A 12,528-nucleotide genomic window follows, 5' to 3' on the forward strand; every position below is an offset into this window, starting at 1 on the left:
TACTTTGTCACAACCATCATACAACATTTAGAGAACGTTCTTTAAAGGTCCCCACAACCTTCATACAACCTCTAAAGGTTCCCAGAACTTACCCCTAATTTTACTTTTATACAACCTATATTGTGCACATTAGCATACATACTTGCAGGTTTGGATAAAAGATTACAAGACAAAAATATAATAAGTCTTTAAAGGTGAAGTAAGTAGTTTATAGTGACATCTAGAGGAGAGGCTGAAATTTACAACAAAGAACTGCTCCTCTGCCCACCCCCTCCCTTCCCTGAACGCTACGGTGTCCGCAGCAGGTCAAAAATTGTCCTCGTCGTGTCAGCAGATGAGGTTCGTGAGGTGAGGGAGAGGGCGAGCTACCGCGGCCGTAGCAGACGAAGCGGAGAGAATGGAGGCGGGACTTCCGCTACAAGTAAAGTGACGCTTGATTTGTTCTCTCGCGTTTGTCCTTACAGGCTCCGGTAGAAACATGGCGTCTCGCTGCTAACAGTGGCAATGCAACCGCGGCCCACAACCATGTTATTTTACATGACTTTTTGAAACACTACGAAAATGAAACAAAAACTATTATACAGCGACTAGACAATGCAGGAGCACATAATATGTATAAAAAAGTGGATTTTGGGTTATATAAACCCATAAATACTACACAGTGTCCCTTTAAGCTAAGCTAAATATCAGATTATAGATTAACTGGAGTGTGAGTCAGACTTTAACAGAAACTAGTATCAGTCATGAAAATCATGTATTGCTAAAATGAGGAAGTAGAAGTGCTTATTAATTGTTGACTGTAAAATCACAAGATTTGATGCACAAAATTGCTACTAAGTCATATAAATATTGATTTATCCAAATAAGAGTAAGAGTAAGTAAGATTTATTTTAGTGTGTGTTTGGCCATGGACAACAGTCCAAAATCCCCAAATGTTTATTTTAATTTCTGCCAATAAAGCCCTTCTAAAATGTCACACACTGGACCTTTAATATGTATATTATTATTATATTGTGTATATTTAATGCCAATGACGGTGATGATGATGAAGGTGTCGCGGTCCACATGTCTGAAAGAGGAAGAGAACGCGCCTGGAATCACGTGACACTTTCTTCATAAATATGAACCAGGAAAAGTGAGTGACGACGGTTCGAGAGCAGAGAAACAGACATGATGAGACAGAGTGACCGAGGTGAGTGAAACTGCAGCCAACATTTGACGTTTTTGAATAAATATGAAGGGTTTTGTTTACACAAATTCTGCCTTTGATCTAATATGGTGACGGTTGATTTAATGAATTGTTTTACTTTCGTTTTTTCGTTTTTTTTCTTGTTGTATAAAACATTTAAGAGAGAGTAAAATTACAACAGCAGATAAAATAACACTGAAGCTCACTGTGGTTATTCATAATTACTTTTTTAAAATTATTATTATTATTATTATTATTATTTTACTTCCTCATTCGTATTTTATGTCGAGTCTGTTTCAGGTAGGAAGTCGTGTAAATAATAAACACATTACAACTGGAAGTATTAATCGATTAGTAGTCAAACAACTAACATTTTAATAATATGTTGATCAGTTGAAGAGGTTTTTTTTTCCCCCTCAAAATTAAAGCTTTACCCACGACAACAAGAGTGGCTGTTTTTCCAAAGACTATGACGTATTTATCAAAGTTATTTCCTCCACTCGATCAGGTGTTAAACTGGCTCGTCTGCATTCACAATCTGACCATGTACATAGGTTATTATTATTATTATAGTGTTTTCCAGTCTTATAAAGGTGTGATTACAAAGCTTCTTCACACTAATGTGAGTAAACTGCAGTTCTGTTTCACTTCTGGTCTCATGACATACAAACATTCTTCATTGTGGATTCAATTTCAGTTGAGTTGGTTTCAATTTGAGGAAGTGATACTTAAGGTATTATATATCTATATATATATGTATATGTATGTGTATACACACGTCAACTTTACAGTAAAATTTAAATTGTGTTTGGGACCTTGCTTTGAAGGTATGTAGGAGAACCTACATCAAAACTCTAAATATGTTTAGTTTGTTTCTGTTCCGCGGGCTACTGTAAAAAGGCACAAAATGGCGACATTTGTTGAGCTGAACCAGATTCTGAGCCTTAGATCACCTTCATTAACCCATATGTAGTCAAAAGAATGACAAAACAAAATCAAAATATTCATATTTATATATTACATTACATTTAAACTTGAACTTCATCTTCCATCCACCGTCTTGCTTGTGTTGGAACGAGCTGCCACTGGCGCACCACAAAATTCTGGGATATGGTCGGCCTTGAAGGATCCATTATCCTCCGCAAAGGATAGTAACAAATCAAAGGTCAGACGTAGCCCTTTCACTCTGCAGGAGCTCCGTGCTGGTTGAGCTGAGAAAGTCGGTTCTCAGCTGGAACCCAGAAATAGGGGGCGTGTCATCTTCTGGTTTATAAAGACGAGCAGAAAGTAGAGGAAGTACGGAGATTTCGCCAGTGTTGTGTTTACTTCACTTTGGTTCCTCTTAAAGTGCTGTAAACACCAAAAAGCACCAAGGTTCTAAGGCTCCAGAATGGCACCAGAGCCAGGTCCTGTCTCCCTCATGAGGTTCACATGTGTGTGTTTGTGTGTGTTTGTGTGGTTACAGGCGCGATGCTGCCAAGCCTGCTGCTGCTCGTGTCCCTGTGTGCCGGCGCTGTGTCCACGTTGGACAGCCGGCTGGACGTCCACTGGGGGATGTGGAAGAAGACGCATGACAAAAGTTACCGCAACCAGGTTTGTAGCTTAAAAATGTGCCGTTAGAAATTAAATTGACAAGAATGTGAATTAAAATCACTGTGTTTGTGTGTGTGTGGGCACAGAATCCATATTATCTTTAACATAACATGTACCGTGTTCTGACCTTGTGTACTCTGCGTGTGTTGAGGTGGAGGACGAGCACCGCCGGGGATTGTGGGAGAAGAACCTGATGCTCATTACCATGCACAACCTGGAGGCCTCGATGGGGTTTCACACCTACGAACTCGGCATGAACATCATGGGAGACCTGGTAAGATGCTTGTGTACATAGCGTTACACTTCTTGTTTTATCGAAGGTAAGCGCACAGTGGTGGTGCAGTGGTTATCAATGACGTCCCAGAACAACAAGGTTCTGGGGTTGAATCTCGACCGGGGCTTTTTCTGCGTGGAGCTCTCCACATGTGTGCTTGGGTATTTATTCTGGGGGAATCGTTTCTCCCCCAGATGATAATTAGACATTGAAGGATGCATGCGACAGCTTAATAGAAGAGCCAACAGGTGGTGCTCTCTCCTTCTGAACTGACCCTGACCTTTTTTATTATTAAGACTAGATTTCTGATTGTTTTAGCTTCGTAAATGTGATTATTGTATAGTTTCTTTGCTCCATATAACAAAGAAATAATCAAAAACTGAATCATTTTGGTTTGTGGACAAAACAGGACATTTGGTCATCATTTCCAGGTTTGACAAACTCTGATCAACATTTTTGAAAGTTTTCTGGCATTTTATGGACCAAACAATCGACAGATTAATCGATTATGAAAATAATCCTTGGAAATAGAGTGTAGAAGAAGTGCAGAAGTCTAGTTCTCTCTCTAAACATTTGAGAATTACAATTTTTATATGAATGTCATGGCATTTATTTTAAGAATAATTAGACAAATTGTGCCTTATTTCGCTGTATGTCAGACAGACTTTAGATTTGTGGCATCACATGAACACACGACTCACCTCAATCAAACATGCTTACCTGGTTGAATTCAACTTGAATTCAAGAGCAACAGGAAGGATCAAAAACAGTGATAAGGCACTGATTAAACTCTATGAGGATTGCTACGTGGGACAATTGATAGTTCACACACTTATTTTTTGTTGAGGAACAACTGTGTAATATAATTCCTTTCTCTGTTTATGCCACTTTAACTATAATTCAACTCTCCCCATAGTTTAATGGAAGCTATTATTATAAATACTGTAAATGACCCTGAAAGTAAACAAACATTTTGAAGAAAAGATTACGATCGGTAAAAAAAATGTCTTTGTGTTAAAAACATCCGAGCAAAAGCACACAGTAAAAAAAAAAGGTAATTTGCACAGTCAGGAAATGAAAAAACGAAATTCAGCATGTCTCAGTTTTAATTCCCTATTTCATGTAAAAGAAAGTTAAATGCTCCATGACTGTAGGTCACCTGATTCTGCCTCTTTCTTTCTTTTCTTACTTCCTCATAGACACATGAAGAGATCCTGCAGTCCTACGCCACGCTCACTCCTCCTACTGACATGCAGAGGGCGCCATCTCCCTTCACAGGCCCTTTAGGCGCTGATATTCCAGACACCATGGACTGGAGAGAGAAGGGCTGTGTCACCAGTGTCAAAATGCAGGTAAAAAAATAAATGAATGTTCAAACTGTTTGAATCCACACCTGTGATGGAAGACATTTAATTGCACAGAAGCACAAAAAACAAAAACCCTAAACTAACACTTCCTGTTCCTTTGTTTTCTGAACAGGAAACTGTTTGAAAACAAACACAGGTTTAAGTGTGAGACCATGGAAACAAAAGTCATGCAATGTTTGTGTATAGTTTTGTGGATTTATGACCCAAACACCAGTTAGGGTTTATTAGATAGATAGATAGATAGATAGATAGATAGATAGATAGATAGATAGATAGATAGATAGATAGATAGATAGATAGATAGATAGATAGATAGATAGATAGATAGATAGATAGATAGATATTGGTAAAAACCTACATCTAATATTTTGTATATTTATGTGTATATTACGTTTAAGATAGGATAGATAAGAATGGGATGTGTAACTTCAACGAGGACCTTTTCCTTGAGTAATATCCCAACAAATAAATTCACAACATGATAAAAAAAAAAATATATAAAAAATAAATCTGATCTTAAGAACCGTCTTATTACCGACCCTTGTTCTGTTCAGCATCAGTCAAGCAGACACATGACATGAGAATTGATTTTTTTGGCATTTCTTCTATTCTTGTTCTACAAGTTAAATATAATTGATAAAAAAAAAAGGAAAAAAAAGTTATTTAACCTCGTAAACTGTGCTGGATCCTCCAGTGGCTCCGTCGACACTCTCGTCTGTTGTGCTGCCAAACATGAACATTTGGAGAATGTGATGAAATACGCTGTCTGTCCATGTTAGAATGTGTTAAATTAGACATTGAATCAGCAGCAACTGGACTCGGGTTTAGTTCAGGTTCTGGGCAAACATTTTGCCAAACCAAAACTGAAGAATCTTCTTGTATGAGAGGTGAAACATCTTCACGCGATGCTACTGGTTCATTGTTTTCTTGGATAATCTACACACACAAGCTATAAAACCAGACTTCTATAGGAAACCAACACAATCTGTGTAAATGCAGGGTTCCTGTGGCTCTTGCTGGGCCTTCAGCTCCGCGGGGGCCCTCGAGGGCCAGTTAGCCAAGAAGACAGGGAGACTGGTGAACCTGAGCCCCCAGAACCTGGTGGACTGCTCTGGAAAATATGGCAACAAAGGCTGCAACGGCGGCTTCATGGACAAAGCATTCCAGTACGTCATCGACAACCAGGGAATCGACTCGGACGCCGCGTATCCCTACAAAGGACGGGTGAGTGCATGGTATATACAGTAAGCATGTGGAAGATACGTGTATGAAAATCAAATTATATTGGAGAGTGCGTATTTTCATTTGAACCCTGTCAATATCAATGCTTTCTTTGTCTTATAGTTGTTGTTTTGTGGCTTTTGTATGTTCTATCATTGAATAAGTGCAAATGTAATCATGTACATCTTTGAAATAATCTTTAAGACTACCATTTATCACAAATAGGGATGTCACGGTTAACGGTGTAACGGTAAACCGCGATAACATTTTTGACGATAATAATTACCGTCTTCTTTTCAAAAAAAATTATTATCTCGGTGAATAACCGCGTCCGCGGTGTAGGCACCGTGAGCCTGTCCAGCGTCTCCGTCTGCTGAAGTTGCCGCGCAGGCGCACTCTGTAGCCTACAACCTGATGTTCAAACTTTATCGAAGCTGGAATCATGGCCGAAGGAGGAGACGACAGCCCTCAGGACATATACGTATATGAAAACTCACCCATAACAGTATAGCGCAGTGCTGGCGTCACGTCATCATCTCAGACAACTACCGTGTGTGTCCTGCTCTCTTTCAGCCGCTGAATAATCATCTGTTTGTTGTTTTTGTGACGATTAGTCTGCTAACACGTTAGCATAAAGATCGCTAGCTTAAAATGCTAACAGTCTACACACCAGCAGTCTCTGTGCTTTCGCTGTCATTGTGAAGATGTTCAGCCACAGACAATTATTGTCATGTTCTCCTTGTCTTCCTTTGTCAAACAAAGCTTTTGTTGATGACTGCTTTGATGACAATCACGCTTTAATTTCGCACACACACACACACACACACACACACACACTGCACACATAAGCACAGGAAAGTTCCAGGCACTATCTCTCCCCTCTCTCTCGCTCTATCTGCGTGCATATTAATTAGCCATGTGTATTCTCCGTGATCGTCAGCTGATTGGCTGAAAAAGCAACAAAAGCTCTGGAATGTGAGATCACCACACCCAAACTAGGAGTGATTCCCAGCGATAAAACAACCTTAATTCAAACACAAAGTTTATGGTTTTAAGACCCACAATACTGTGTCAATAATGTTAACATGATAGTACAGCTGCAGCGCCCACCGCCAGCATATTAAAAATGCATAGCTTTTAGGACTATCAATGCTTTCTGAACATATTCACACACTTTTTAAAAAATACCGCGATAATACCGAAAACCGCGATCATTTTGGTCACAATAACCGTGAGGTTCAATTTTCATACCATGACACCCCTAATCACAAACAATAACAATTTTACAGCATTTTTTTAGCTACTTATTCAATATAGTCCAGACAAACATCAGCACGTCTGCACAGGTGAATGTCATCTTATTTGCAGATGACACTCACCTAATTGTTGCCTTCTACCATGACTGTAGTAGATTAGTCTTTATGTATCTTCTCTAAAGATGAGGTGTTAATCGAGGACAGAACCCTGATGTTTTTTGTGTTTCGTGTAATGCTGAGATCCCAGAAATAAAAAAAAAAGCACAATGTTCCTTTAAAGTGTAAACACGTAGGAATCCAGTGCAAACTCAGGTTTGCTGTTAACAAATTCCCTTCACGAGACAACAGTGTGGGTGTAGCAACAGCAACAATAAGTTAAGCACAGCGCTCCGGGCTGTAGACAGCAGCACTCTTCTCACTAGTCTGTGGTCTGCTGTTAATGTCTCTTTGGAGCAACAATAAATTAATCGGAGCGGACAACATGTTTGTCCTCCAGGCTCCATCATCTGGTTTGTGTGGAGGAGGAAGAGGAGGATGCAGCTCTGTGTGGATCCGACAGGCTCTTGAAGCCTGATGTGATGACCAAGTGTGTCTAAAATTCTCTTGTCTTGACTCACCTGGATAACATCTGAATCCAATGAAAGAGAGGAGATGAAAATAAGATCATTTTAAAACGTATTCCTTTAACCCTCTTATGACCGTCAAGATTATCTGGCTGCCTGTATTCATATTGATTTTATGGCTGTTAGAATTGCCAACAAATGTTCAACGAGTGAGTGCTTCTGCCCCCTTTTTTTCCAAGATCGCTTTCACTTTCAGTATCTGGCGACGAGCCGTGGAATCTCGTACACAATTGGACGGTCATTCCGCGGAAGCTCTATCTCTCTGCTTTCCGGTATCCATCCATACATCTTCTAGGGTCTAGGGTCACACAAGGGTTAATAAAACTCATCAAGCTCTGCAGAAGCCTGATAACTAGCTGTTCATCTGAATCAGGTGTTTCGAGAGCAGGGCAACATCTAAAACATGCAGGGCAGTGTGACCTGAGGACCAGGGTTGGGAAACACTGACATACAACACAACACAAGAAAAATAGACGGCATTGTCGTGTGTAGAGTTGTGTATCTGTGTGTATTTATATTTTTTTGGTTCTGTTTTCACAGAAAATGTGTAAATCATGAGTTTCAACCTCCTCTTTCTTTTCACTACAGCAACAACCTTGCCAGTACAACCCCGCATATCGTGCCGCCAACTGCTCTCAGTTCCAGGACCTGCCTCATGGCGACGAGGGGGCTCTGAAACAAGCGCTGGCCACCATCGGACCCATTTCAGTGGCCATCGACGCGTCACGGCCCACATTTGCTTACTACAGGAGCGGTAAGATAACACATCGTCAGCAGGGTCCTCACACCCTGAACCTCTCAGCCGACAAAATAATGCATCACTTTAATTCATTTATTTCAGGGGTCTACGACGACCCAGGGTGCTCCAAGAGGGTGAACCACGCCGTGTTGGCCGTGGGCTACGGCACAGACAGTGGAAAAGATTACTGGCTGATCAAGAACAGGTGAGACCCGTCTCCCACAGACGTCCATGCAGTACTTATACATACATAAATACATGTCCTGAAGATAAAACAGGAAGTGAACAAAAGGGAAGTCAGGTTGTTGCACTCTGTTCCTGCCTCCCGAGGCTGTTCTGAGTCAGACAGAGAAGTGGTTTAATTTCTCATCACTGGTTAATGTCCACTGTAGACGTCATCAGAGCTGTGTGAACAGGAGTTCAGCCTCCGTCCGTCGGTGCCGCCTCACAGTTTATTTCTGAGGCAGGTCCTCCTTGTTTCTTCTCCATTCTGACGCTGAAGTTTACGCCTGTAGTTATCCCTCCTCCGCAGCTCTTCACTGAGTTTCTTTAAATTATCATTTAAATTATAAAGTGTTGTGAGTGAAGGATCTTCATTAAGTAAAATGAATAATATACCAGCGTTGTAAGACAATGTGAAATGAACAAACAGCAGCGTCACAAGGATCTCACAAATGTATTCTTCACTAGAATCTCTTTGAATTCTTAACCCTTCTCTCACAGCACTTAATGTTTATCTTGTGAAGGCTCACAGCCTCTAATAAAGTCGTTCACTTTTTCTATTGTGACTTTAAAAGAAATCCAGGTCTCTGTTTTTCAGTTTTCTTGAAACAAACCTGTTACCACTAAATTTCTGATTTAACCCACCTGTGTTTGATAAGTGGTGGGCGTGGCCTAACATCATTAAAGCAGCCAGGTTGAGTTCACTTCTGACAGCACAATGGAGGAGACATGAGGGGGGAAGCAGGACTGGCAGCAGCTTTGCATGTGTTTGTGAACCCATGATATTCAATATAAATCCAGTTAGATTTTATGTTTTTAAAGGCTTTTTAACCTCAGTCTTTAACACTCATCGTATTCCAGATAGAAATAAAGTGTGCTGCAGTGTCAAATGTGAAGTGAAGCAAAGTTTAGCAACAAAATGCTTGCCTCATTTATTTTTTTAGAAATATAAACAATTTAAAGGTGCACTATGTAATAAATCTAAAGCAACTGGCCATAAAATCCTCCTAATATGATACAGAGAATCAGGAATAATGTTCATATAACAAACTGAACTCACCTACAACAACAGTACAGTCAAAACATTTGCATTAAAAAAAATATTTTGCAGACTGCAAATCATGTTTATGTTTTGAAATCATGTTTTGGCATGTGGCGCCACCTACCGCCGTCTACCAATCATTGCAGTCAGTAGAGTCTCAGCTGCCGTCAGTTACGTCAGAAAACGAAACCTAAAAGACTTCGGTATTTTGAATTTGAATGCAGTAACCGGTTTTGGCCACATTTTTACATATGGCACCTTTAAATAAGTGACTGATACTGAATCACACTTTTCACAGAATTTTTCGGTGCTCAGTTATCAACTCCTTATTTGGACATCCTGGGGTGTGTGTGTGTGTATTTGTGTTTTTTTTCTTCTCATGTGTTGTGGAGTCAAAGTTATGCTTAATATTATATCACATTTTTAGTCGTGATATAAAGTAGCAATAATGGTGCAATATTGGACATGGTATTTTGCACACACAAACAGCAAAAATTAAACTGTTCTATGCGTATTTTAATCTGAATCAAATATGACAAAAGTGCCATTAAGGGCAAATGCAAATGGAACGCACCAATAACATCCACCCTATTTAAAGGCTTCAAACAAAAAATACAGGAATATGTACAGGGGAGTGGGTTAAACATTAGGATATCAAAGAAGGAAAAGCCTCAATGACTGTATCTGCACCAGCTCCTGTACTGTGAAGGAATTTGGATGGAAGTGTTAAATCAGGGTTCTTGTCAGCCCAAAGCAGAACTCACACTTGTACGGGAGGTGATGTGAAGTGCTGGACACGACTGTGTGGGTGTCGGGAATCTTAGCCACTGGCATAATAATCTGGGACTGTCCAGAAATAACGCAGTGCTGGCCAAATCCGCACCAAGCAAAAGCACATTTTCAGATTTGCAGACTAAATTAATAAATATCTGTGCGGTATCGTGATGGTGTTTGGTAAGAAAACCAGCACAAGACATTGGTTGCGTCCTGACCCCTCCCACACACACAACAGAAGAATGGATTGGCTTTGTTATATACGAAATATATGCTTTTTCAAAAATTTACAAATTGGGCCACACGGTTGGTGTAGTGGTTAGCACTCTTACCTTTGCTGCAAGAAGATCCGGGTTCCTGGGTTCGAGCCCCTGTGTGTGCGTGGTTTTTCTCCGGGTTCCCACAGTCCAAAAACATGCGATATGGGGATTAGGTAAATTGGATGGACTGGGGAACTGTCCAGGGTGTACCCCGCCTATCGCCCTATGTCAGCTGATATAGGCACAGCGACCCTCCAGTGGAGGATAAAGTGGTAGAAGATGGATGGATGGGTTGTGTAGTGGTTCAAGCCCTGGTTGGAACAAGGGCCTTTCTGCGAAGTGGACACTCTAAATTGATAGGTGTGAGAGTGAATGGGTGTTTGTCTCTATATGTAGCCCCGTGATGGACTGGCGAACTGTCCATGTTGTACCCCACCTATCGCCCTTTATCAGCTGAGATAGGCATAGCAGCCCCCCCCCCACGACCCTCATGTGGAGGATAAAGTGGTAGAAAATGGATGGAAGGATGAAAATTGACAAAAAATAATGGCCTTCATAGCTACAACAGATACAGCCACAATGAATAAATGGACCCTTGGTGAAAGCTTTGTCTAGTCTACTCTTTTAATTTAAATTTTAAACGGACAAAGAGTAGGGCAGTTTTTGAGGCACAGCAAAAGCTAAACTAATCTCTTTTGTAAGTGGACAGATAAAGAATGGGAGGAGGAAAATGTGACTGTTTGCTTCCCCTTCTTTTAATTATATCATGTTTTATTTTCTGTTCCCTTCATCCAGCTGGGGAACCTCTTACGGAGAGTCAGGTTACGTCCGGATGTCACGCAACAAGGACGACCAGTGTGGCATCGCTCAGTACTGCGTCTATCCCATCATGTAGCTGGCTGCGAATATCTGTTCTGTTTTCTATTCTTACCTGTTCCACCCCACGTGTTTCAGTTCTAAATAAAATTACAGTTAGCATATGTTAGACTCGCTCCTGTGCAGAATCAAATCTGTGCGACACAGACACTTTTTGTTGTTTAAACTTTTTTTTTTCATGTCATCACTGAAGAATTCTTTGTTTTTAACCCTGTAATCATGACATGTTTTCCTCCCAGTGTTTTGAAGCACAGGATTATCAGTCACTTCACATCTGCTGAAAACTCAGTGATGGTGAATTGAGCTGATTCTTCCATCAGTGTCTCGAGGTCCTCGCCTGTTAAACCATGCCATAAAAACGTCTGAGAGGAAACCATTGACTTGGGGGAAATTGGTGCGTTGGTCAATTTAGCTTTTACATGTTACGAGGGAGAAACCGAAATCAATACCTGTGTCTCCGGTAAATATCTGTGTCCTGTGTCCTTACTGTTACCGAAAATCTGTGTTTGGGGGAAATTGGGAGGCTTTGATTTCCATTGACTCGATTGCAGGATGCTGTGTACCCAAGATTTACGTGTATTTTTTGTAAATAACTTCAAAATGGATGGCATTAGGTGTGGAAATGGCATTAAAAATTGTGCACAAAGTTGCCCTTAAGAGTACAGTCGCTGCATCCTGTGAAAATGTTGTGTTGGCCTTTCAAAGAAATCCACACTATCGCCTCCGGCAAGGTCAGAATGAAGTCAGCAGAGAGCAGCGTTGGGTTACAAATGAGTCATTTTTATTTATTTTTTTTAGTGCAACATCACAACAAACAATTTTCACATGAGGTATTCAAAGGGATTTTCTTTAGTTGTTGATACAAAATGTCCCACCATGATTGACGTTTAAAGTGTTGTGTATCATCTTTTTAAAGCCTTTGGTTGGATAGCCACATTCATTAGTAAGTCTAACACATGAACAAGAATGGCACGATAAAGCATGGTGGGTCGGGTCAGAGCCGAGGAAACGTAGACTCAAATATAATATTTCCCCCCGGCTCTTCCCCCGTTTAAAGCTTTTTGTATGGATTTCAATAATTCCTACTTACAA

General features: G+C 40.5%; 1 protein-coding gene across 1 annotated transcript; it reads left to right on the top strand.

Annotated features, from left to right (window-relative positions):
* Nucleotides 1-1,136: 1,136 nt before the first annotated feature.
* Nucleotides 1,137-12,090, top strand: LOC310926092 (cathepsin S-like). Its single transcript, XM_083888192.1, has 8 exons — nucleotides 1,137-1,192; nucleotides 2,655-2,782; nucleotides 2,934-3,056; nucleotides 4,256-4,408; nucleotides 5,423-5,647; nucleotides 8,112-8,277; nucleotides 8,365-8,467; nucleotides 11,356-12,090. Exons 1-8 carry the CDS (start codon nucleotides 1,171-1,173, stop codon nucleotides 11,453-11,455), a joined length of 1,020 nt encoding a protein of 339 aa, XP_083744318.1. The 5' UTR covers nucleotides 1,137-1,170; the 3' UTR covers nucleotides 11,456-12,090.
* The last annotated feature ends 438 nt before the right edge of the window (nucleotides 12,091-12,528 follow it).

The sequence above is a fragment of the Microchirus variegatus genome (genome assembly GCF_963457635.1).
Source record: "Microchirus variegatus genome assembly, chromosome: 1".
Classification (NCBI taxonomy): Eukaryota; Metazoa; Chordata; class Actinopteri; order Pleuronectiformes; family Soleidae; genus Microchirus; species Microchirus variegatus.

Bases quoted from the DNA above. Each gene is read 5' to 3' on its own strand.
- LOC310926092 (XM_083888192.1), top strand. From the start codon at position 1,171: ATGATGAGACAGAGTGACCGAG. The intron at 1,193-2,654 runs GTGAGTGAAACT...GTGTGGTTACAG, and splicing joins GATGAGACAGAGTGACCGAG to GCGCGATGCTGCCAAGCCTG. The intron at 4,409-5,422 runs GTAAAAAAATAA...GTGTAAATGCAG, and splicing joins TCACCAGTGTCAAAATGCAG to GGTTCCTGTGGCTCTTGCTG.